The 27,889-nt window shown below is 38.0% G+C and overlaps 1 protein-coding gene across 2 annotated transcripts; it reads right to left on the reverse strand.

Annotated features, from left to right (window-relative positions):
• LOC148675293 (testis development-related protein) lies at nt 1–27,799 on the reverse strand. Of its 2 annotated transcripts, XM_088626472.1 has the most exons (5): nt 27,553–27,799; nt 27,337–27,463; nt 20,106–20,147; nt 6,051–6,154; nt 1–2,128 (listed from the first exon to the last, which is right to left on the reverse strand). In XM_088626472.1, exons 2-5 carry the CDS (start codon nt 27,421–27,423, stop codon nt 1,771–1,773), a joined length of 591 nt encoding a protein of 196 aa, XP_088482598.1. In that variant the 5' UTR covers nt 27,424–27,463; nt 27,553–27,799; the 3' UTR covers nt 1–1,770. The 2 variants fall into 2 exon arrangements, with proteins under 2 accessions (XP_088482598.1, XP_088482597.1); XM_088626471.1 differs by having other exon boundaries at nt 27,337–27,796.
• Between the last annotated feature and the right edge of the window lie 90 nt (nt 27,800–27,889).

The following is a 27,889-nucleotide window of genomic DNA, read 5'->3' on the forward strand; positions in this document are numbered from 1 at the left end:
TTTCAAAAACTACTTGGATTTTTATTGAAAATATGACCTTATATCTCCCATTAAAAGAATAATCTCACCCTTGTTATCACATATTCAAATAAGAAATCAGTTTTTCATAGTTTGCAACATGATCATTTGCAGTTGAATGAATCAGCATTTGTAGCACATACAAAAATGAATACTTAATTGTTTGCAAAAAATCTGGCATGGCCTCCCATTTATACATTGGAATTTAGGTCAAACTAATGACCTAGTTTTGCATATCATGATCACCAGTTGGCCACTGAAGGCTGGATTTTCTGTTAAACACAGGCAAAGTGAACTTCAGTTAAACAGTTTATGATCTGATTCGAGACACTAATATTGTTGATCACTGGGATTGTGTAACTAAAAAGAACAATGCATAAAGATATTTTTTACTAAGGCTAAAGGATAATATCCTTACGATTTTTATTTTGATTTAAGAATTTTTAAAGAAGTACAAATCGCCAGTTCTTGATTTTTTTGTAACATATATAAAAGTTTTTTAAGGGCTAAAAATATTTAATTAGACAGTAATTGTTCTGTTAATGGCTTCAGTAATCAATTAAGCTAAGGTGAAATAAATCCCAGAAGGTAAAATGTGTTCCAACAACTGAGTTTGATATCACTATTAAATATATGGTATAGAAGGGAGTTGCAGAAAAGTTTACATAAATTGTCTGAAATGTTTCTTAAATAAAGGGACCTTAAATAATACATTTAAAATTCAAAATACAACAACAAATCACAATCAATGTGTTTTTAAGCAATCTGCAGAAAACAAAGCTGTTATTCACTAGAACAAGGACAAATAGAGAATAAAAACCATGATTTGACATGTTTACACTGATACCTTTAACAGTTAAATGGAAAAATATAACATTTAGAAAAAAGGGCTTTACACTGTATTATTTCATTAAATTATTTTTGCTGGTGTAACTGGAGAAGTGGAAAAAAAAAGATTTGTTTACCAAGTAATTTGAAAGATTTGTTTGACATGGCAAAAATGCTGGGAAAATAAATTAAACTTCAGTCCTTGAAAAATTATTCTACAGAGTTATGGAAAATAGATTACCCAAGCCAATTTAATTCTCTTAAGGTTATCGCTATGTAAAACTCTTAATAGTAAGAATTATAAACTTTGTTAGGTTAAATAAAACACTCAAAGTCCAACAGATTAATCATAATAGTGACAGAAACAATGTTTTAAAGGCATCATTTTTCCTTATAATCACAAGGCTTCTGGAAATCAAAAGGTTTCGGCTTCTCTAAAGCTCATAAGCCAAACACTTTGTAGTAAGCTTAACAGAAGCACATGATACAGCTTTACATTGACTATACTGTGCTCATATTCCTGCAGGGAGAGAGCTATTTTACATTTCCTATCCTTGCAGTCTAAGAAGTGAAAGCAAGCAAAAAAAGAGACATCACTACAGAGGAACTCACACAAATAAAGAACCACAGCAAATTTAAATTTTAATATTTAAGCATTTAAAATTGAATTCAATTTGTGTCAGAAAACTATTTTATTTACTTTCATTTCTACTTGATGGCCAGTGCATGGACAATCTAAAGGCAGTATAAGGCATTTTGTGTGTCCCCATCCCCTCCATAATTCTGAGCTTACAGCTTTGCATAAGAGAATTCTTCTACCCAAATCTTGCAAGATATTTTTAAATCAAAAAAAGGAACGGTCAAATACAGCAGCACAGGCAGGCAGGTGTTGCAATCTATACGATATGTGAAAGGATCTCATTTCTACCCCTCCAAAATTTCCGAAACATTTCCTCTGCTTCGCCTCCTCATGCCCGCAAGCTTTTCTTTTGCTTTGGTGCTCCACTTCGGACCAGAGTTCTTGGGATCGGTCAAGTTTGAGTAGTTAGAAGTGTCCTCCTCTAAACCGGGCCATGATGAGGGCTCTGTGGGGAATGTGAGGGCATCTCTGGCCGTGTGCTCTTCAATAACATCAGTGACTTGTGGAGGCTCCCACCCTTCAATCTTATCCAATTTCTTGGTTGGCGTGATCTGCTTCATAGTCATGGTCACAGTTTCCCAGAAGCAGTAGCTCTTTTCAACATACATCTTACTTTTCTCCTCCTCCTTTTTCTTGTTAGATCTAGAAGACAAAAAAGGACAACAATTTAATGTAGAAATCAAAGTTCCGCAAGACATAACCAGCTCTGTCCAGTATTATTTCACACACCTCTAAAGAGCTCAAAATGTCCTTTTGACCGATTTTAAAAGGCTACTGAGGGGTTGAACCTCGAGACAAGAGAAACAACTTGGCTTCCAGGAATGATGTTTTGTTCTTTTACAATTTGTAATTTCCAGGTAAGGTAAATTGCAGTTATTCCTCTGGATACAAATAAAAAGCAGACTTCTTTTTAAGCACTCTTTTTTAGTGGAAGGGATTTTCCTTTAACTGAGGAACCATTTTGTAAAACTAATGGTTTTTCAACTTGTGAGGTCGAAAAAAGAAATATAAAACAATTTCATCTTGGACTGGCGCAAGTTGGTTGCCAGGATGGGCTCTGGTTCCCCCATGACCCTGAATTGTTTGTACTGCAAGAAGACGTAACATGAATGCATTTATAGAATACAGTAGGTAACACAGCTTTTCTCAGCAGAGTTCCTTCTCTCAGTCATACTCCAGTGAATTTGACTGCATCATTAGGAAAACAGTTGTTTGTGGGTCTAAGTGTGCACCTAAAAGATGCCGATTGAATACTGACCTGGGGTGAGTTGTGCATGCTGCCTATACCATATACAACGCACTAGAATTTTTAGGAACTTTTAAGAGTTCAGTTTTTCAGAAATGTATTGTTTTCTTTACAGTTATGGTAAATGACCTTACTCGTACTTCAATTTTCTCAAAACATTCCCAAAATTGAATTTGCAATTTTAATACTAGGTAATACTTTTACCTTCTTAATGTGTTAGAAGGAGCACTCTGACCTAATAAAAACCATCTTAAAAATTAAACTCTTCTGTGATATCAGACACTTTAGAATACAATAAAATGACTGGTTAAACTGTTAACTGTGTTATCGTGTGTTGATACTCTGGTGTATCTTAAAAGATGTGACTAAATTCACGAAGGGCCTTTTCAAGGATCTTTTAAATATTTTGTATTGTGAAGAAATATTTGGTCAAATTCCTGAGATGAGAGAGTGCTGTCGATGGCAAAGGTCTCATGTGAGTAACTCTGCACTCCAGAAAGAATTTTCAGAGGAAAGAAATTGGATTGTCTTGAGTTAATAATTTAACATTTTATCTAGCCACCCACAGCACAAGGTAACCTGTGAAAAACCTCAAAGTGTACTTGTGAAAAACATACAATGTGTAAATTAAAAGTGTGCAAAGAAAATTTCTTCTTAGCCTAAATTTCTGTCCACATGCTTAACTTTGCATTCTTTTGAATGGTTTTGGTCCCATAAGATTTACATGTTGGTTAAGCAGATATCCCCATCAAGGTCAATTTACAAAATATCCAATGATATCTGAAGTAAATACAAAGAAAATTATGTATGATGATGTATTGATTTACAGAACATCAAATAATAGACATTGTAAATATTTTTAAAAAGCCTCAATTTTCAGTCCTCCTCCCCGTATAATCAAACTATGTAGGAGGTATGGGGCCATATTAAAAAGCCTTTTGTGGCAAATGTATTGACAATGTTCACTTTTTAGCTGTATTTTTTTTTACTGCATTCCATACTCTTAAGCATTATACCATTCCAAATAGATATGCACAGGTTTAAGCTATTTTGCAAACATATAGTCTTGTGTAGGGCTACCAGCTATCCACATTATAGATCTGCCCTTTATGATAAGATAGATGAGATCATTGCCATATATAATTTCTTGTATAAGGACTTTGTCTTTTCGCATACCCCGACTTGCTCTCCAACACAGAGACAGGGAGAGAAGCTTGGGGTCAGAGTGCAAGGTCAGCCATTTATACAGCACCCCTGGAGCAGCTGGGGTTAAGGGCCTTGCTCAGGGGCCCAACAGAGTAGGATTCCTCTGTTGGCCGTGGGATACGAACCGACAACCTTCCAGCCACAGGCGCAGATCCTTAGCCACAGAGCCACCGCTCCAACCACAAACTTTACAAGTCTCTCATGAGCCTTCTGTCAGACAATATTTATATTGCCGTATCATGTGTAGTCTCATACTTGATTACATGTGGGTAGCTGTGTCAGCATGCGTAGTCTGCAAAGGAACAAGTAATAGGTTTATTCTATGCTGAAAAGAGAAGAAGAGAAGGTGACACACCTGAAGAGGGCTCCACAGCCGAAACGTTGCGTTTTCTTTCTTCTCTTTCCAGCATGGAATCAATCTATAACTTGTTCCCTTACTTAATTGCATGGCAACATCAGAATAACAAGAATTGAAGTTCAGAAAAAAAAAGTTTATCTTAACCTGCTCGACAGAGACAGACAAGATCTGAAAACTAGCTTTCCACACAATTGGTTTTGCGTCAGTGTTTCAGAGATGTTAATACTTAAATAAGAACTTAGAGAACTGAGAACAAAGAATTGCAATTTGAAACATCTAAAATATGGTACATGCAAGGTGGGAATAGAATGTGTGGAGCTGTAACTTCTCATTTTATACTGCAGCAAGTAACAGATTTTACACATCCAAAATGGTCATCCCCAAGGATTGGTTTTCCGGGATAAGTCTTATACTTAGTGCTTTATGAATAGCTTTACTGTTTACATGACTGAAGTGGTTTGTATTCTATTTGTCTTTCAGGTTGCAAGTCATTTAAAAAAAGAAGCCTTTTGCAGAGAAAACTCTACTGGTGGTAGCTGTGCTGGAGCTGAGGGTGGCTGTGCTCTATCCACTGCTCACAGAAAGCTGCTAATGGGGATTAGGGTTACAGCACGTCTGCTATAGAAGCACAAGGTACAAGGCAGGACAGAGAACACATGACTGGTCTCTTCCTGGACAGGATTCCAGTCCATTTCTCTGAATTCACAGAACCCTAGAACTGTGAGGTTGCAAAGCTAATCACTACGCAGAGTGCCTGGAAGTAGAACAAAAACAAAAATCAATAGAACAGGGTAAAATCAAGAGGGGTGATAGAAAAACAGGTCTGAACACTGCCTTAGATCTGAATTGTTAAAACACCCGTTGTCCTTTTTCAATCTAAAAAACTAGCAAGAGCACATGGTAAAAATAAGTGGAAAAGTGCTTCGAGCAACATGGAGACTGTAGTACACAGGTTTAACTAAGGGATTACTCCGAAACAGAGGGAAGACCTCTTTGATCAGGAACACTTGCTGGCAAACTACCAAGAGAAACCTTACCGTCGTAACAAGCAGAATTGCAGCGTGGCCTACAGAGCTCAAAGAGGAACACTAGAACAAAGACAGGATATTCTGGGGGATTCATTTTTCGCTAAAATTCTTTCATGCAAAATCCCTGGCTGAGACATTGTATGATTTGCGTACATAACTAGCCTAGTGAAGATGAAAGAACTACCACTGAGAGAAATTAAGACCTGGCGAGGTGATAATGTTCCATTCCAGATCGTTTATTTCTGTTTTATCATACAAGAGCCTTTGCAGTTTTCCTTAGGTAAATTAAAAAAGAAAACGAGCAGCACCTAACCATCAATAGAATAATACAGTAGGTTTTTTCAAGTTTTGGCCTTCTGATCTTTACAATATTTTGTGGAAAAAGTGGATCTCTACCTCCTCTTATATCCCAATAACTCTTCATGCCACTATGGCCTTGTGTTTAATTTTCTCGGTTACTCTTACTGATGAACATAACATTTACCAAACTAAGTGCTAAGTCGGACAGTGCTCTATGCTCCATTTCTTTTTAAAGTACGTGGATATGAGTTAGTCAGGAAAATTCCTTGACACCTTCAGTTTTTAAAGTGTTAGGACAGATGTGTCCATGTCCTTACTAATTTGTATTATTTTTTTCATTACTTTGAGGTTACTTCACAGAAATATTTTCAAAATGTGCAAAATATTTACAAGATGAATTATGGTTTACAACCTTCGAAGACTTACCCTTTTCTATTTACTGGTGTAACTCCTGTTAATAGAAAGTGTTCGTCGTCTTCAATAATGATAGGTTTCTTCTCCTTCTTAGCTTTTGCTTTTTTACCCTTTTCCTATGGGAAAAAAGAAAACGATAAAACAAAAAATCCCTCCTTTCTAGAACTGAGATCCTATGGTAATTTCTGTTATTAGCAGGGTAGCGGAGTGTGTGTCTATTCTTTCCTGTCCTAGTGGATCTAACAAGGAATGTCTGGATAATTTAATTACCTCTTTACATTCATTATTAAAACTACAAGGAGACAAGAACCAAGCAATAAAAATCCTCAAAGGAAATAGCCAAAAAGAACCCAAATGGACTTCTTGGAGATTTACAGTGAAACACAAACCAGAGGACAAGAGAGGAAACTAAAGGAAAACATTTAGGCCTTAAAACAGGAAGCAGTCTTAAAATTCAATAGAAGACACTTCATTTATTTTTGAAATAGTTAGCAATGGGAGTCACATTAAAGCCCTTACAATAATCCTATAGATTATTGCCATTTCTAACACCTCATCTCTAATGTAAGAAACACAGCACAGAGAAGGCTGTTCTTGTACAGCGAAAGAGTGGATTTTTCCCATCTGCTAAAGACAGATGAAACAGTATATACTTGGCTGATGAATTAGCATTTCAAAAACCTCCCTCCAGTCTTTGGTCAAGTGTCACCCAGGAATTTCAATCAGAGGAATCACAGCTTCCTTTGAATAGCCTGGTGCTTTACAGTCGTCATGTGAAGAGCTTCTTGCAGATGGCCCACATATCAGTGCCAATACTTTATACCTAGTCTTTTTCTCTCATTCTTGGACAGGGATGTGACAACAAAAATGGAAGTTGCAAAAAGACAAAACAAACAAATAAGCCGCACATAAACAACAAAGGACAAAAGCAACAAAACATTGAAATCCGCAGTCTTGTCCAACAGCACTGCTGTGTACGCAACAAAATCTTAACAGTTAAGAGCACACTGCAGTACTCTGTCATGCTTTCATCTTTATTTAGGAAAGAATTACACATATTCGTTGAATATATGTACGCTAGGGTGTCGACATCTGGAAGCTTAACATTTTGGAATTCGCTTATTCGAGATACCATCTGGTTGACCAGAGAAGAGCAGAGCAAGATTAAAATGAGCTGAAGGTTAAGTACAACTCTCAAATTGGAGGCACAACAGAGTAGGATTGTCAGACAAATCTAACCAGTAAGTGAGCCTCTCGCTGCACAGCACCCAAGTACGCACTACCCAGAATCCACATCTCAACGTGGTCTTGTTCTCATTTCGTAACGAACTCTCCTGGTTCTGTGTCTGCAGCTGGGCCGTGAGAGGCTGGAGACGGACTATTTAATTCCCAGCTTCATTACGGTAGGGCATGACGATCACAGAGACAGAGACAGACACTGCTGGAGGCAGAGGAGGGCTTCGTGTTGTTTATTTGAACTGATTAGTGCAAGTTTGTGATTACTTTGTCATTACTGTTGGTTATTTTAGCTGATCAGCGCCATTTAAATTAAACTTGAAGCCAGTGCATTTGTACATTAATTATCATTAAGGGAGGATTACTCACTGTATGTTTTTTAAACAAACTATATACTTTAGTACATTTGCAACAGAATAGGGCTGGACTTGGTTATATGGGAACATGGCAATTCCTGACGGTTCTCTGCACCAATCCCTCACAAATATCAAAACCCTACTGTATAGCACTTTGATTCCCATAGACCTTTCCCAATTACCGTGCCCTCCAAAGGTATGGAGACTACAAGGTCAAAACTACAATTTTTGTTTTACAGTCAAGGAGTATGTATTTCTGATCCTGAGATTAGTATATTTACAGAAACATTTTGTCTGCTTATGTAGAACAAAATGGTCCCATACTTCCTTTACTGTGCAAACGGACAATGACCCATCCAGCCAATGCAGTGAAGGAGTTCACCAGAGAAAACAAATCTAAGCCTGACCAAGCCAGACTGAAATCCAATTGTCCAGATTTTCTCTTCAGCATGGCATGACGTCCCGGCACCCACAGGACGTGCAAGAACTCAAAGTGGCTGCAACAAAGCATCCCAAATGATTACTGAAAGAATATGGAGTGCTCAATAGATTTCAGGCTTCACACAGCTTTGCCTCAAAGGGATATTCCACTTAATATTGACTTTTACACTGTGAAACTGGATTAAAGTGAATATGCCCCTATACTTAAAACCGCTGGGTTCGAATGCAAAGTACGTTTGGGGAATTACCCAACAATAACTATTATATTGCACTTGTGACATTGATCACACAGGTTTGGAGTGTCCCCATACAGTTATAGATTTAGTATAAATAAAATCTAACAACTTTCTTTTGATTGCAGATAACACTGTTTAACACACAAAATGAGACTGCCATTATCCTGTTGTGTTAACAGAAAATTTCAAATCAGAATTGATTTTTCAAAACAAATTTCTTCCATCTTCATCTTGGTTTCCTAGAAGATGCAGCATTCTTCAGTAAGACACTATAATCATATTTTATTTTGCTTTATTTCCATAATAGGTATTGAGCTTTATCTAGTTTCATAATGTGTAGTTTTATCTGCAATAGTCCGATATGTAGTCCTAATTTAAACAGGAACATCTCTTCATATGATATTTTGAGACAGACATGCCTGCACACTTACTGTACTTTATGAATGTGTTCAAATTAGAAATCTACAGGCAAAGCATCAAGGCACAAAGTTCTGATAATTTTTTAACAGTTTTCAAATTAATACAGAAACGAGCAGATCTTAATTCAATGCTAAAAAGAAAAAAATAAATTTAAAAAACTTTTAAGAAAATTTAAGAAACTTTTTTTCTTCTTTTTACATTTCAGCATAGAATTAACCTATACTCGCTCCTTTGCAGCTCAAAAACTGATGTTGTGGTTCGCTCTCAATCTCTTCAATATTAAGTTGAATTTAATCAACTTAAAACATGTTTCCTGGCTCCTCTATGAAAATACGAAGTTGCCTAAGATGCATCTGGAGAGTTGCACTTTCAAAAGCAGTATTAATCACAATTAATAGGAAAGGGTTTAAAGTAGGGCAATTGTTAACACTCAACTCTAGGGGCTTTATATTATTGAAAGGTGAGGTCCAGGTAAGGAACAGAACCAGATATGTCAATAATAACTATTCTGGCGGCTACTTTCTGATTTTCGGATAGCTTGTGTTTCTGTGTGAAAGAATGTTCCAACTAGCACAACACAATCATGGATTTTCCACACATACCATTTCTTAACATACTGGAGTGGTGTATACACAATTCACTACATGTTTTTATTCTAGAACCAATATGATTCACTATTTAGACAACTTGATGAGATCATAATATCATACTTGCTAAAAGCATCACTTATTCTTTATTTTTGTCAATCTCATGCACAGACTATATTTTCACGTTTGCCTGCTTTTTCACAACAATAAGTATTTGTCACAAATGGTGGAGTTGAAGAACCTTCATATCCTCCTTGATTACTGAAGGAATATTTTGAGGGAACCTTTCTCTTCTGAAAACAATTACATGTACATTTTGATGATTAATGTGTAGGGACAAAAAAATGTAGCAACAAAGGTGTACATAATTAATTATGCATTTAAGTCCTATAAAAGTCATACATCCACTGCAACATGCACACACAAACTAGGATTAAAGTAGAAATAAAAGCAAAGGTGATTACTGGCACTCAACAAGAAGCTATTTAAAGTAGTCCTTGTCTTATGTACCAACACACAAATTAGCTGGCTCCAAGAGCACCAACTCTTCGGTTCACAAACTATTGACTGCTAGACAACAGCATACTTAACAGCTTTTCATTTTCTGAAAACTGAAGTTCCTGCTTTATGATCATTAAAGTTCAACCTTTTGAGAGTTAGGTGTGATCTTAACACTACGCGAACATGGAAACCAAGAAACTCTGATCTGAATTTATTACTCGATTTTAATGTTCTCCCACTACTCCTTATTGAGCAGAAATGAAACCGTGACGAGGAAGTATTTTTCCAGCATGTAAAAAGACAGCTCCTCTGAATCTTGCTTTGAAACTGCGCTGCCTGTTATACTCCATGTACAGTATACAGATTCCTTTTAAGCAGCACAGTGCTTAAAAACAGGTTTTCCCTATGGATTGTGTTAGGTAAAAAGAAGTTGCCACCTCGCTGTCTCTGTAATGTAGCCCAAGGGCCATTTTTGTGTTTATCCTTTGTATCACTCTACACCCATTTCTCAGGCTACAAAACGCTCAATTATGATGTTCCAGACACTCTCCCCACCCCCAAGCTATTTTTTTATTCAGCAATTACAGTTTCCCTTTGCCTCCATGGAAAATTTCGGTTTTTGCTAATTCCTTTATTTTGAGGTTTTTCTGTGAATGTTTTCAAGATTTATTCGAAGTACATTTTCTGTGCCTTTGCTGTATTTAGGTATAGCCCCTGTTCCCTTACACTGTATGTAGGAGCTACAGAGGTTGTGCTGGTCTTTATCTTTTTCTTTCTTTCATATTGGCTCCTGTCAGAAGATAAAAGGACACACACCCATGAAACGTTTTCACCTGAAACAAAAAAATAAAACTCGTTTCTGTGGCAAATTCAGTCTGGCTACAGCTGCTATTTATTTTACACAGATCATTGTTGTCTTAGGGTAATTTTGTTTTTAAACAAAATGTGAAAAACCTATTGTGCAGTCTTAGAGCTCTTGCAAATAAAACAATCTAACTCTTCAAAGCACTCAATTCAATTTTGCAATTTTCCAACTTAAAAATCTCACAATCCTAAAAAAATTTCCCCCGCCCAATTTGTATAGTTTTCACCCTTGGATTAGACCAAAACCCACAATGAAAGTTCAAACTCTGTATTTAAATACTCGAAGAAGTTTCAGGGATATTCAGATTGCTCCAGGCAGTCTACAGGCCTAAACTCAGCAGTGACAGAGAAAGGATTCAGCTGTAAAACCTTATCCTTCAGGTGCGGGAGACAAGGCTGTCTGTTCTACCCCAGCTCTTAACAGGAGGCCCACTTCAATTCCTCCTCTGAGGGAGGAAGGCAGCTACTTAATTTTCCATGTGACCTTTAATTCTGAATGCCTACACCAAAATGCCAGTCTTTAATCTTGAATTCTGATACAAAGAGTCTCATGTATTTTATATCTTTTGATTATTTAGACAACAAAAGGGAATTTTCAAAATAACGAATTTCACTTTTCCCCAACACTGTACTGTAGACCATAGTACAGTATGTTTGATTTACATACTGTGCATCTATAGACTTACAAACATTTTACCTCTGTCTACCACTTGTTTGGCTGATATGAGTACTGAAGAAAAACTCTCTGACAAATACTATTCTATTATTTACATGTAATAAACTAGCAAATACACCTTATTACACAGTGTGCCAATACCTTGGTTTACTAAGACCTAGAACCAAGTTATGGTCTGGTTAAAAGTTTGAACACATGGCAGGTGTTTGTAAAGAAACGTATTTGCAATGTGTTTTATAAGAAAATTGATAATCTGGTGGTTTTAATGCTGTATAAGTTATAGTGAAGTATAATTCGTAGTGATAAACATGAAATCAGAGAACAATAGGGATAACATTTAATCTAATCAGGGTTAAAACTCTTGTTTTATTAATAATAAGTAACAACTGGAACTACAACGTAAACACTAACTTTGTTCAATATAAAATATCCAGCCACCCACCAAGAACACTGACTAAATGTTCAGAAAACTCTTAAACCAAATAAAATTTTGTTTTTGCATTCATATACTGTAGCTTCCACACATTAGAAGCTGTTGTTATGGCAATTACAAACTACTACACAATCACAATCTGTGTAAAACAGAGAAAACACCTTAAATAAGACAGATAAGATAATGTCACAAACTTTCTATGCCACATATTGGATGCTTTTGGTTCTGTTAATTGTTCATGATGCATTTTCATCCATTCCAGGGGCCTGTAAATGTCACATACTTCATCTCTTTGTCAAATACTCCAGGGTTTCCTAGACATCTAATCAAACATGCAAACACTGCCCAGGACTTCCTACTTTTCCAAGAATCATCTATTTTATAAGGCAAGTTTAACGTTGCTAAACTCCAGGTATGCCTGGACTTTACAGTCTCTTAAAAAGGAAAAAAAAATACAAATAATAGGATTTTCAAGAAACAATGTAATATAGCTGGCGTGAAGGGTAATTCACTCGAGTTACAGTTAACTCTGACGCAGTCATGGTATTCAAAGCCCAGGCATCCGACTGTGTGGAACTGACATGTTCTCCCAATATTAATGTGGGATTTTGATAGGTATTCCAGTTTCCTCCTATATCTCAAAGGCATTTCACTTATAGTTTGACTGACTATTCAAAATATTCCCTTTCTCTGCGGCCCAGTGGTGAACCAGCTACCTGGACATGGGGAAAAGCAGTTCTTGCTCTTTGTCCTCCCTTTTCTTCCAAGATGGGCTCTGATTCACCACAAGCCCCATGAGTATAAGCGCTGTACCAATAAAGGATGGACAGTTGTCTGGTGTCATAATTGTTCATTATTATTCATGAGACACACTGGATCAATGCGATTCTCACAACTGGCTGACTGTGTGGACCATAAGAATAAAGAAATTGTAACGAGTAAATAAAGAACTAGGACACAAAAAACCCAGTCAAGTAAGGATTCGACACAAAGGATTGGATTATCCAAAGATTAGTGTTTAACCTAGTTGAAACAGGAAAATTCTAAAGTGATTCCCAAAGCAGTTAAATATCACTGTAACGATGGACCTTGAGAAATACTACATGAAATAAAGTATCATTGTTACTTGGAATGAACACACTTGTACATTTTCTGAATTTCTTACATAGTCAATTCCCAAAAGCACTCTTAAATAAAGTAAATTGTTATCGGTTGTACTTAATTTAAAAGTTTACAAGCAGCGAGAAAGATAACATAAAAATTAACATTTGAAGAATTGCATTCATGAGTACCTTATGCGTAATTACCAATATCTTATCCAAGTTAAATTCAAATACTAACCTACAAAGCTTTTAAAATTCCAGTTTAAGAGTAACCACAATCTCAGAGACCTCTAAGTAAACAGAAGCACTGCATTACGTTAATTCAAAGGCTTTTAATGCATTAACACACAGGCTGTCTCTTACTGCTTTTCCTTACCATCCTTGCCAGCAGCCATATCACCCTGCAACTCACAACTGGTAACCCACTGAAGCTCAGCAGGTGTGAGCCTGGTCAGTACCTGGATGGGAGACCTCCTACGAAAAACTAAGTTGCTGCTGGAAGAGGTGTTAGTGGGGCCAGCAGGGGCCGCTCACCCTGCGGTCCATGTGGGTCCTAATACCCCAGTATAGTGACGGGGACACTATACTGTTAACAGGCACCGTCCTTCGGATGAGACGTAAAACCGAGGTCCTGACTCTCTGTGGTCATTAAAAATCCCAGGGCGTTTCTTGAAAAGAGTAGGGGTGTAACCCCGGCGTCCTGGCCAAATTTCCCATGCTTCCTAATAATCCCCCTCTATGAATTGGCTACATCACTCTTCTCTCCTCCCCACTGATAGCTGATGTGTGGTGAGCGTTCTGGCGCACTATGGCTGCCGTCGCATCATCCAGGTGGGGCTGCACATTGGTGATGGTGAAGGGGAGTCCCCATTACCTGTAAAGCGCTTTGAGTGGAGTGTCCAGAAAAGCGCTATATAAGTGTAAGCAATTATTATTATTATTATTATTATTATTATCCTTAGAATATTTGGCTTAGCCAATCAATAAGCTCACAGTAATTACAAAAACACTTTCTCTACAAACACACCCACATGGGGTTTCATACTCAGTTCAAGGCAACTTAACCCTGATGTGATGCATGTTGCGGTCTCTAAAATGTAAGTTATGCATAACCTGCTTGAAATTATAAGCATTTTGGAAACTATGAAAGCACAACAGCATTTTTAATGAAATTATTACTAACAAATGTGATGCATCATTTTTGCATAGGCCTTACAGGATACAGAATTTCTTAATTGAATGCCAAAGACAAAAACAAGCCTTGTACAACCAATCTAAGCTGTGAGCTTGTTTAGATTTAGCACTTACTGCCAACAAAGCAAGGGGTTTTTAGCAAAATAAAGAAAAACAACTTATGTCCATTTTTATAATTCAGCAGCTAAATATCACCAAGTTAAGAATATGCAAAAAAAAGTTCTCCAAAAATGACAAAGTACATGATTTTATTATATAAGTATATGATATAGGTAATTCACACATCTAGCATTCCCTCTTAAAATAAGTACTGCACAAAATCATGAGGGAAAAGGTGGGACTGGTTATTATACTGCTTAAATTTTAGTGAAAACATGCTATTTAAATACAAAAAAAACATGTTCGCTTAAGAAAATAAAAATATACAGGTAGTTTAATTATAGTGTTAAGATATTTATATCACACACTTGAAGGTTTCTCAGACAAAACATTGTTCTGTCTTCTTCTTGGGTGTGGAACCTAAGAAAAAGGTGTCAGCATCACACTATGATTTGTATATTAAAACTGAGAGAAATGTTTTTAATTCTAATCAACAGTATATTTTATCTTTGTTCACTTACCAAAAAAAAATTACCAACCGAAGACCGATGTTAAACTACTTAAGTGTAAAATTCTGAACTCAGGAAACAGTCAATGTCCATCATTAAGACTGTTTTACAATGTACACTAGGATTTCTGAAATGAGAGGTTGTGCCAGGCAATCATTAACTTTAACAAACTCTCAAAATATTTAGACCTTTTACCATTAGTTAAGGAATGTATAAACTGCAGACCATAACACTGCACAATATCTCAGTCTTTTCTAAGACAGATCCTAATGATACTGAAGTAGTAATAAATGTCCATGTCTCACACAGGAACAGATGGTTTATTAGAACTTAAATGATTAAGTTACTGGAATCAACTTTGACAGAGTTGAAGAAAGGGAAAATGTATATCACCACAGTCTTAAGTGAACGTTTTACTTTCTTTAAACTAGTTTTTTTGTCAAGTAGTTAAAATAATGAGGTCTGTGTAAGTGACATTTAAAAAAATGTAAAAAATCTATTTTTATAGTAATAGTAAGTTTATTGTATATGTAAAGTTTTGGTCATAGTCAAATGGCAAAAGGTGTACATCTGACAAGCAACACTGTACACACCGCACCACTTCATTAGTCAAGTTTCAAGTTCAAATAATTTTTATACATATCCTGTCAACCCCTGAGATCCACATTTCATTGGCAACGGATCCAGACATCCCCTCTAATAAAGCCAAAGGTACAATGCAGTGAAGAGGCAGCTCCTCTTTCCCCAAGTGCACACCCAATAGCACAACTGCCTTGCCTTTCTGTTGTGCAGCTCCACCACAGCCTCTTCGTTAAAACTCTCTGTGCCACTCTGGGTACCCTTCCCATCTAATAAGAGAGGACATGCGTCAGCATGCGTAGGCTGCCCTTCTTCACCTGAAGAAGGCTCCACAGCCGAAACGTTGTGTTTCCTTACTTTCCTTTTCAGCATGGAATAAACCCGCTACGTGTTCCTTAAAAGAGAGGATGGCTGCCCCCCTGGCATTCATGGACAAACAGCATAAAAGAGGTATCCTGTTCAGACAGAACTAGGATTGTTTTAGAGATGTTTCCGAGTTTCAGAGATTCTGGTCAGATGAAGTGCTGTCTGGCTGAAACGGAGCACATTAACTCCGGATTCAGCCTGTGCAATGCTGGTCTTCTGGTGAGTGTGGAGGGAAGATGACCGTATGTATTGGTTGCATTTTCTAACTTAATGTCTTCATTGGTTCCAGCAGCCAATTGTATTATAACATTAATAATTGCCTGGCAAAACCTCTCATTTCAGAAATCACTGAAATGCTGGACCTTCATTGGTTCCAGCAGCCAACTCACAACTGGCAGCCCACTGAAGCTCAGCAGGTGTGAGCCTGGTCAGTACCTGGATGGGAGACCAGATTAGTTCTGGGAAAAACTAAGGTTGCTGCTGGAAGAGGTGTGAGTTGAGCCAGCAGGTGGTGCTCACCCTGTGGTCTGTGTGGGTCCTAATGCCCCAGTAAAGTGACAGGGACACTATACTGTAAAAAGGCACTGTCTGAGATCCTTAAGAATCCCAGGGCGTTTCTTGAAAAGAGTAGTGGTGTAACCCCAGTGTCCTGGCCAAATATCCCCTTGACCTTCTGGCCTTTACCAATCATGTCCTCCTAGTAATCCCCATCTATGAACTGGCTTCATCGCTCTGTTCTCCTCCCTACTGAGATCTGATGTGTGGTGAGTGTTCTGGTGCACTATGGCAGCTGTCGCATCATCCAGGTGGATGCTGCACATTGGTGGTGGTGGAGGGGAGTCCCCATTACCTGTAAAGCGCTTTGAGTGGAGTGTCCAGAAAAGCACTATATAAGTGTAAGGAATTATTATTATTAATTATTGGTCACTGCCAGCTCAAAGCCATGAGAGTGCACAAGATGAAATGGTGTTATTCAATAGAAGTTTTGGTGGAGGTCAAATTCAAATCCTCCTTCCCTACAGATAAAAGTTCCCTGGCTGAACACAGTGTTGTAAACATCTTTTCTAACATTTAGTGTTTTGCTTCATCACAGACTGACATGTTTCACACGCAGTGTTGCTACCACCTTACCTTCATCACATTCATCTCCCATAAATCAGTTCAGCTCAGCCCTCCACAGAAAACAAGCAACTATGTTACTGCCATGGCATCTGCACTTTTCTTTCAGTGCTCCTGCTGACATGAAGCCTTCAGAATCTCTGAACAACTGTAGCAGATCGTCTCCCCTCTTCCCTTCCACTCTTTCCCTCCCTGATCCTGCCTGCTCCACTTACCCAGCCTCTCCACTTCTGGTTGATCACCCAACCCACCAGGATTTCCTAGTCACAGACTGCCACTCCACCCCATGGGTGCAAGCATGGGTGTTGTCAGTCTGCATAGAATCTGGGCATTCTCATTCATACCCAACTCTATCCCTAGTGCCTGTGGCCTAAGCTGCTAAAGCAACAGGTTTCCCCTATGGCTGATGTCCACCTGGCATTGTGTTGAGATCAGGATTTTCTTATTTGGGCAGTAAAATCTGCCCTAATTTTAGAAGAGTCGTAAAGAGAATAGGCTTGAAATCCTGAGTAAAATTAAAGTACATTTAACTAAATGGTCTTCTTTATAGGTTTTACTTTACAATCTCCATTATAAAGAGGAATATCAGTACTTGCTTTAATTTCAATTTCTATTTTAATCCAACCCAAATAATCAGAACAAAGTAATTCTTTTATAACTACTTTTATTTGGAGAGGTAAGCAGAGGCAGACGAGGACTTTAACAAATTGCAAGCTCCACAGCTCCTGACAGGCAATTCAAAGAAGTTCGTGTTGTTTTGGCATGCTGAGAGAGCCTTGGCCCACAAATTGTAACTCTATCAAAGTGTCACTTGACCAAATGTGCACCACTGTTCGTGGAAAATCCCAGTAATATCTGGCTGATGACATGACTCAGGTTTGTAACACCTGAGCCACAGAACTCATTCTGCTCTCTCAACTTTGATGGATAAGTCTTTTGTCCTTTTCTTACATTTTAATGAACATACCATTTAATCTGAATGAAGTTGAAGGATTTTTAGCAGGCATTTCTTTCACTGGGGAACACCTCTCAATAACATATGCTCTCCAAGACTCAAGTGTACTGGCTACCCTAAACTGGTTCCCCTACGCTGAAAAAAAGCACTGCAGGCAAAGCTCTTACACTTTAGTCTCATCTCACTAAGGCAGGGATAAACAACCGATTAAATTCCGGGAAACAGCTGATTTGACTTCTTATCCACTTAAATGGTTCAATTAAGTTATTAAGGTCTGAGCCGGATGAACATCAGACACAAATGTAGCACTCCAGAATCAGGCATGCCTGCTCCTATTGCGGGGCTCAAGAGAAAATCAGTATAGAGGTTCTGTAGTGAATAACCTGATCTCATATTAAAAATGGGTGAAAGACTAGCAAACTGGGTTTGTGACACAGCTGAACATTTTACAGAAATGAAGGAAAATTCAAATGATCCTGGATGGCTTTCAAAATTTTGATGTATAGTTCGAAATAATAGTTCTAGCAAATACCACTCCAGTACCCACAACAAAAGAAGATTCGGTCATTTTTATAAAAAAAAAAAAACGGCATGGTTTGTACATGCACTATGCATATTAATACTTTAAAATAAAATTCTGAAATCACACGCACAATACCACATTCTCTGTTGATCCAGCCAGTGACTTTGCAAAACCCTAAAACAGCTTAAAATACTGATATTATCCACTGAAATTATTAAACACATAAGTTGAATAAGTTGAAGTTCCCCCCTTTACACTTTGCAAAGAACTTCAAATGGCCATCAATCTATTGTATTTTTTAATCGTAGCCCTATTGGTTTACCTCCAGCTAGCACTGGGGACCTGAGCGATTTAAATGCTCTTTAACCCAGAGTGACGTTACCAAATATTAAATATATCTCAATATAATTGTGTAGCCTGATATGCTGAAAACCTTTTTGTCCCTCGTGACTCTTACAGATTTTGCTCCACGGTGGTAGAGGACTACTCAGCATTACATTCAAGAGCACCGTGAATTTACACATACTTGCATGATGCAAACAGAATACAGCACTCTAGCATGACAAAGTGGGAATTAAATGGTGCCTGAAATGGTTAGCACACACATTTACAGATCCATGGTGCCTGTCAGACAGGACAAGCTGAAACACATGGCGGACTGGATGAAGTTGATCAGCAGTAACGGTTTCAGCCTTCCTGGTGGTCCATTCAGCATGCAGACAAGATGTCAAATCATGACTTGCAATTCTCAATGCTGTCTTTAATAACCTTCTAGAACAGACATGTATCACCCTCTGACATTTCTACCATTTTGACACATTTCTAAGCTACATAAGCGCACGCTCAATAAGTGCTTGCTAGAGCACAGTAACAATAACCTGACACACTAGACCATTACAGCTGGTTAGGGAAAAATAAACATCCTCATCCTGCAAAAGGTGACCAAATGTCCATGCTACTCAACTCCACCCTCACTAACAAAGGCCAAGAAAACAAAATCAATTTGTTTTCGCATAACTTTAGAATCGAGCATGCTGGAGAACCCATGAAGATATGAATTCTGGAGCATGACAATGGATTGATTTAAATGAAGAGGAGCCCTGAACATTTAGCAAAAGGAGGCTCTTGGAACATGTTCAGAGCAACTTGCAGAATCTAGTCACCTAACACATAAATTAAAAAACAGATCGACTGGCTAAATAAACAGAGCCATTTGATTTCAACAGCAACAAGTCACTAGGCAATATCAGATTACAACTTCACTACCCCTCATTGACTCAAGACTACTGAGAATCAAAGCTATCCTTCACAAACAGATCATTTTTTAATAGTAATCATCTACATATGGTACCCTACATTTAATACCATATTATTCAGCATTGTATGTAGTTTAACAGTGTATATTAAACTGTACTTCCTTGCCAATTACACTCAAAGTTTTTAAGGGATTTGAACAAACCAAAGATAAGATAGTGTGTACTAATACTTTGTCTGCAAAGTATATTTAATACATATTTACTAACACATAACATCTAAATTAAAAGCTGTGCATCAAAAGAATGCTGTTAATAACACCTTTGTCTGCATACACCGTCAAGCCTTTATATGAATTATAAATCCTTAGGAAGAACCAACAGATATTTACGTACAGAAAATACCCCAATGTTCCCAATTAGTGTAGCAAATCCAGTTTCTGAATATGCCCCCTCTCACTCAAGTACTGTAGTAGTTCACCAACAAAGCACATATTGCTAATAGAAATAGCTTTCAAACTATAGAGATACAAACCGACAACTCAATGAAAAATGTTCGCTAGAATGGTCTTCTGTCAAAGTGTCTGGCACGACACTCTAAAGTAAGGAACCATTACCTTTGAAGCAGTGATTTCCTCTTCGCCATCTGGATCTTTATTCTAAAAACAAAAGGCATTGAGTAATTAGTAAGGCAGCAACAGCAGACAAAAACACTGCTGTACACAGCCTCTTCCTGGATAAACAGTACAATATTTATGGAACACATAAAATAAACAGGGTAAAACTGTGAAAGGCATTTCAATTGTCTCACATTTTACTTGAACAACTCATCAAGGTCTGATAAAAGTTGTTTATAATTTTTTCTCAATTAAGTACATGTGGAATATCTTAAGACAAAACATATTCAAGGTTACAAGTGGACGTTAAATAACAGACTGCGGTTTATAGCAACCAACCCATTTTACTGTTTACTTCACATAGCGAAATGTTTTATCAGCTTTAAAAATATATTTTTACACAAGGGTCTTGTGCGTTACTGGGATCATGACTGCCCTGCCCTGGAAAAGATACAATCCTGAACTTTACATTATATTGCTGACTAAGCAGAGTACGCCTCTCTTATTCCACATACAATAATTTACTTGAAAAACATTAAAAGTTTATTCTCTTAACTGATCAATGTCAGGGCTTTGTGAAGAGTGCTGATCACGCTGTATTGACTTGCATTAGTATTGCTTGTTTCGCTGGTTTAAGATAAAGACAATATCATCCTGGACACTTAGCAGACAATTGGGGGAAAAATGACCAAAAATCAATTTTAAAAATGGCTGCTTGATACCACAAGTGGAAGAGTGGACTTTTTCTAATTAAATTGACAGGTTTTTTTAATACACATATACATGTTGAGCATTTACTTGTTCGTTAAACACTAAATTTTAAAAATATTCTTCTTAAGTCCTTTCTGTGGTTACACCCCTTTCCCAACACATTTTCTGATTTGAAATTTTAATCAGTTTAGTAGTGAACAGTGCTGGCAAGAAAGATAAGTAAATACCATTACTGGAAACAGGTCTTATTCAGCAGTTATCATTCCTAAAAAATAAACATTTATTACACACACACCCAATGTGGCTTTTCCAATTCTTTTAAAACTCGGCACAGCCACTTTCCCTTTCCAAGGGGAAAATACAGCTGGGAAGGACCAGCAAACATGCCCAGCACTCAGAGCCAGTCATCAACAGGGACCCACAGGAGAGCTAGAACTCTCCTACCCCTGTAGCACTCCGCTTGTTGGAAATACCTGCTACAGTCAGCTAGTGAAATAATACAACCATGTAACTACAGGGGTCAGGCTAACATTTAACCACAAAATTAGGCTACATAAATGAAGAAAAGGGCTGTTACCAAAGACTTCCAGTTTAAGCCCCAACTCCAACACTAGTGGGTAAAAATTAGGCTCCAACATAGGCCTCTGCTGGATGCTTGTGGGAGCTTTCAAGAATGTATTAAGTAGATTTACATTAGCAATCAAGTGGATTAAAAAGATATTGCGTACAGTACATTCTAACCAGGTGAAAGGATAATTATTTTTTAACTTTAGAGTAGTTTTTCACTGCTGCTGCACTTTACTTAACCTCTTTGTGCTTCCTTTTTAGAATGTGATGTAAAATAAAACTAAGGTCCTATCATAGGTGACTCTGCAACAGCTGCTGTTATTTATACAACACGTCCTGGACGGCGATGTGCTTGACAGTGCATGTGACATGGTCAGAGTGCATATTTGATATGGTCAAAGTAGGTTCCTTTCATCTTTAATTTTAAGGCGCTAAATAAACAGAACATTTTCTATTTCACAACAAGAGGTAACGAAATAAAAAAGGAAACATCAATGTAAAGTCACTTAAAAGAGCATTGGACCACCATGTGCAGCCGGTATGGCCTGTGTACACCATGGCATTAGTCTACCAGTATCTAGAATTCTGCACGAGGAATATGGCAGCATTGGTCCACAAGAAAGTGGAAAAAGCCATCTCAGACAACATTCCAGACTTTCCCATAAATGTTCAACTGGGTTCAGATCTGGTGACTTAAGACCATAAAATATCAGTCAGTACCATTACATAGCGATGTGCATTGAGCTTGCCTTCGAAAGGAATGAGTGCACCCAACACTTGCCAGGAAAACACACCCCACAAAAACCACAGTATTGCAGAACCCCAAGAACCCTTCACTGTTGGAACCGAGCTGGCTGGGCTCAGGGCTGTAGAGTTCTTTAGTTGACTTCTTGCGCACAATAATAATGCACAGGACGTTGTTAATGTTTGTTGAGAGCATGCTGGGAGGATGATTCAACTGACAATATCACATGATAGTCAACTGCCTGTATTCTTTACACCACCTGATGCCAAATGTACAAACCACTCGTCACACCTGGCAATGCACTGTACACTGCAGCCTGACTATGATATCCTGCTCCGCGGTGCTTTTGGCAGACCATTGTTGATGAAACTGGCTACTTGTACTTCAGGTTGACATTTTTCCAATTGATTTGTAGCTGCTTACTTGTTTTGCTTTATACTTCAAATCAATGCATGGCTATTGCCATCCTGGAATAGGCTTTCCTATCCACAGTTCCCCCCATGCTGATGGTCTTTCCTTCAACGTTCCAATGCCAAGATCACCTCAGACACTGTTACTCAAGAAACAGCTGTGAATGGAGCTGTCTTGATCGCTGAAGCTCCTGCCAAATATGCCCCCAAAAACACTCCTCTTTCAACGTCACTGAGGTCTCCTCTTACCCCATGCTAGCCATAATTAAAAGCGATGAGGCCTGTCTAACACATTCACACATGACCCTAAGCATGCTTGGACGTTATTTTTTTAATTAACATGAGCCATCCCCATGTGAAAGTCAATGTTTTTAATATGCTTGGTGTCCCCCATTTACCCACATCTATTTTTGTCCACTATCGGTATGTACTATTGAAATACTTAATAAAGTATTTCCCACTGTAAATAGCAGCAGCCTGATATGGTGGTTAGTACAAGGGGCTCACAGCACCAGAGGCCTTGGTTTTAATGTGGTGCACCTCTTTGTGGCAAGTTGGCATGTTCTCCCAATTACTGGTATAACAGGTGAAAATATACTGACGACATATTACTTAAATGTCATTCCTATTCTTGATGCGTAATGATTTTAGCACAGTGATAGGTTTGTACATTCTTTAAAAAAGAAAACCAACTGGCTTCATAAGAGAGCAGCAAAGTGCCTTGCAATACTGGGGTCCTGGGTTCAATTCCAGACCTGGAGTGCTACCTGTGGAGAGTTTGTACCATATGTTCTCCCCTCTTGTGAGTGGGTTGCCCTTGAGTGCTCCGGTCTACTCTCACAGTCCAAAGACTTACTGCTAGGTTAAGTGGTGTGTGGGAAAACGGACCCTGGCGTGATTATGCGTGTCTGCGGTTGTGCGTGTCCAGTGAACGGACTGGCACCTGTGCAGGTGCATCAGTTGCTTGCCGGGATAGGCTCTGACTCTCTCACAACCCAATCAAATTGGATGAAGCAGAGGGAAAATGGATAAATGGTTTCATAAGAGACCTTTGCTTATTTAAAGGAGTTGCTTTTGCATTCTTAAAGCACACGTAAGCAAAATAGGGTAAATAAGTAATCAGTTCCCAGACTGAACTGCTAATACTTAACTGATAAAAGCACATACAGTTCAGAGATCACCACCTCAAATTCATAAAATTCTTGGACAAAGGAGGAAAAACAAAATGCCTAAGAAAGACAAACTCCCCTTTTCAATTACACAATTTTAAAAATGTGGCCTTTAGGCACAGGAGATATTCTGAATGGAATTAATAATGTTATATTTACTAAAGTGTGGGTATTCCCTTAAATGAAATGGTATTGTCATATACTTTGGGTCGTTTCTATCAAGATCAACACATTTGGTTGATCATGGTAAATGAACTGTCCAGAATTTAAAATACTACATTTTAAATGACAGAAAAATCGAATTGCAAATTCACCCAAATTTGGAATTAAATAGCCCACTGAGTTTCACTGGTAGAATAATGTAACAGATTAGCCTATATGACAGTGCCCCTACAAATTTCTGTGTATTGTAGACCACAAATTACCAGTGGCATTCCCAAAACTGTGTATTAGTCCTGATCCATATTAAAGCAGGATGCCCTAAGAGGAAAAGTAACCCATCACATGCAACTAAACATAAAATATCCTCCTCTAGATGTGAAACTTGCACAATCATCTTCAGATTTGAAAATCACTTTAAGTGAAGTGAAACTATCCAACTAATGCAGTGGTTACCTTCAGTTCATGCTAGGGCACGACCTCCTCTCTTTCCTTCCTGTTGTTTTATAGCACTAGAACACGTAGTCTTAAATAAACAGACAGTGGCGGAGCTTAATTAATGGGAATAGCTCCTTGAACAGCGAAAAACAAAACATTGCAGAGAGTGGTCTTTTGAGTGACTATTTAATGAATTAATCAGAGACAATGACGCCACTAATGCATTAATAATAATGTAGAAACAATCCCTTAGGACACTTCTTTGAAGTGTGTAGAATGGAAGCTTAAGAACTCCGAGACACAACATGTCTGGGCATACCATGGTTTCAGATTTGCCACCGCAGGAGATCAAAGGACTAAGAAAGACAAAAGTTTATCATTCACAACATCAATGTGTGAAGGTTCTGACAAAAAAAGGGATGCATCAACCTGCAATATTTTCTACTGCATGTTTTTGTTGACATCAAAGCTACAGGGCTGAGGTTTATAGTCTGATCCAGCTTATCTCTGCAGACAACAGCTTTCATTGGAAGAGACAGCACCATGGCAAAAGTAGGTGCAAGACAGCAAACTAGCTGTCCTGAACTAAAATCATTCTCTGGAGATTTTCTTTTTTCCCCCACTTTTGAAACCCATGCATGTATTCACTCATCTCAGCATGCTTTCATCAAAATGCTGCATTTTGACAGTTGTCAGTATTATTTGCCTTGAAGGTCCATTAACTAAAGCTTCTTTTCATGTCACTGGAGTATTAAATGGTTATTCACATGTGCTGCACTGTTTTAAAACTGGGATTACTTTGATGGAAAATGCACTTAATATTACCTTTTAAACTTTAGTAGTGGAAACAATGAGGACAGTGAGAAATGCTGCAGAGAATCAAAAAGCCTGAAATCAAAATATTAAAATAGCCTTAATTTCTAGTCAAAACCTTTACCACCCATTCCTAGAGAGAGATCATTTTGACTGGGTAATATATATATGTGGTACAAGCTGATCGGTGGCTACTGAGCTTAAGAACAAGTGAGGCAAGTTTAATGATCCCAGTATGTTCTCAAGCAAATGAAATTAATCTAATCAAAAGTAAATGCTTTGAACCCAAATCAGAGCATGGACAATTTTTCTCCACTGTTCTCCAGATATTATTAACCCCTGATGTGTTAATTAAATATAAATCTCTGTGGTATGCTGTTCGACTGTTTTTCTATAAGCTAAAGTCTGCCTAAGTAGTAATACCCTGTTTTAATTTGAATACAAACATCAAAGCAAACAAAATGTAGTGAATAAAAAAATGAATCTATAGCCCTCAAAAGGGTTTTATGCCAGGGTAATTAAAAAAAACAGTAAAGTTCCCTACAGTAAGGGTGCTATATATATATGGTCATCTTGTGATCCTCAAAAAGATTTACCATTTACTAAATCTACCAGTAAAAGCCTCCTTAGTTCACTGCACACTAGTGACCACTTCACTTTGTTAAGCACCTAGAAACATGTCATACTTTCAGAGAAAGGCTTACCCAGACATATAATCTCAGTTGTTTGCATTCTAGTCTTGGCTGTGAAAAAAAAGCAGATGGTCTAAGGTTTTATCTTCATCCTATCTATGCTGAACATATCTGATCACCACTTAGCAAACTCAGATGGGAAATGACTCAAAGAACCTTTATCCTGCATTTGTGTTTTGCAGATCTCATTTTTTTGCTCGTGGAAACTATGCTTGGCCTTCTCTCTGTAAACTCTATGCTAAGTTTAAGATACAGATCATGTTTAACAAATCAAATCTGAAAAGCAACACTGGTGCTTCAACACCACCTAAAAAAAAAGCTTTGAGACAGTGCTCTCTACTACTATCTATGCTTTTCTTTTTAATGTAACACTCTAAGGAAAGTAGGAAATTAGTATTATCTTGTTTAGGTCACTGACTTTTTTCTGATGACTGTTTTTTTAATCTTTTCCATGAAATATTAGACTGAGACATGGTAAAATGACTTTTTAAAGGCAGGAACTTAACTGAGTATCTTGAGCGGATAAACCATGTTACAGGTTACTCAAGATCTTCTTCACCCAGATTCAGATTAATGGGAGCATCCTGCTTTCAAACTCTCAACCTGACCTTCAGTGTTCCTTTGCAAAATGGCTACTGCAGTTGAGCCCTGGGAGCTGTATTTCAGCGCACACCTACTGGCCCAGCTGGGGGCAATACTGCAAACCATCTAAAAAAGAGATTGCAGAAAAACAATGGCTCATTTCCAGTTAATTTTGCCTTCACCCAGCATTGGTCTCCTAGACATTCCTCTAAATCCCCTAGATTGGATCAGAGCTCAGAAATGGTTTCATGCCTGAAAGAATGTGATTACTCCGTGGTATAAGATGGGGGGGTGTTTGTGGGTAACAAACAGCAATAGCTTTTGACTGTTTCATGTTGATTTCAAAATTAACAATAAATTTGCATGTAGGCTACTTTGTGTAACCACGTTTTACTGTGTAAACTTTGTCATCTATAATATTTATAAGTTTTATTATCTTGTCAAGAAGTAGCTTCTACAAGAAGTAGAGGATAACACTGCTGGGTTATGTCCAGGTCAGTGCACTAATAACAATCAAAGCAGCAGAACTACTGAAAACCCCGATAGCCGTCCTGATAGCTCTCGCGTAAATTCACGTAATAAAGTCCACCCTTGTGCGCGTCTCTATCACATCCTCGGTATTAATTCCACACTCACAAACGATACTACCCAAGCGTTACTTTTTAAAGAAAGTAATGCAGTCTAAATCACCTTTTTTTAACCAAAAACGCTGATTCATCAAACTTTCAAATTTAAACAAATTTTAAAATACCGTAATCCCCTACGGTTTTACCAAAAAAAAAGCCCGTTATTGCAAACACCATTTTGTTATAAGGGATAAAAACGGCCATAAAAGATTTATTTTAAAACAATTCCAACTAACGACACGTAAAATTGCAGTGCTGTACAGCTCCTTTGAGGTTCATCTCACAGCTTTAAAGTCCTTTGTTAAGAGTCTCCTCTTACCTTGGGTGCGGGTTGCTGGTTTAATGTGATGTCGTCTTCTTCCGATCCATCGTCTATTAGTACTTTGGTTTTGCTTTTCTTAAACATTATGTGGCTTCAGATACTTTTTCGTCGTCCGACCTGTAAACTGATACGAAAGTTTCTGCAGGGGAAGTGCTATCTCCTTCCGAGCAAACTGGGTTGCATCCACGAGTTAGTAAGATTGCAAAAACTCACCAGCGGGAGCACCACCAGAAGAGTTTAGCTGCTCTGGTCTTGGAAACGTGCCACAAAAACACTTCTAATCTTTCTCCACATGATTAAACGGCGATAGCGCTCAGGAGGATTACTTTTCACAGACGGCAAGAAAATTGTGAGCTCGGTGGGTAGTGAGAGAAAATTCAACTGAGACACCTGTGACCTTTAAAACACCCCCCTCTTCCTCTCCGCCACGTCTCTTCTTGCCAATTCAGCCCCAGTTTATTGGCCCCTTTTTTTACCGGTTGCCATGGTAGGAGGTGGCAGTGGGTTGTCACTTCTTTTCGGAGGTGATGAGAAAGTAGCAAATAAACTG

The sequence above is a fragment of the Lepisosteus platostomus genome, chromosome 3 (assembly GCF_059453375.1).
Source record: "Lepisosteus platostomus isolate fLepPlt1 chromosome 3, fLepPlt1.hap1, whole genome shotgun sequence".
Taxonomy (NCBI): Eukaryota; Metazoa; Chordata; class Actinopteri; order Semionotiformes; family Lepisosteidae; genus Lepisosteus; species Lepisosteus platostomus.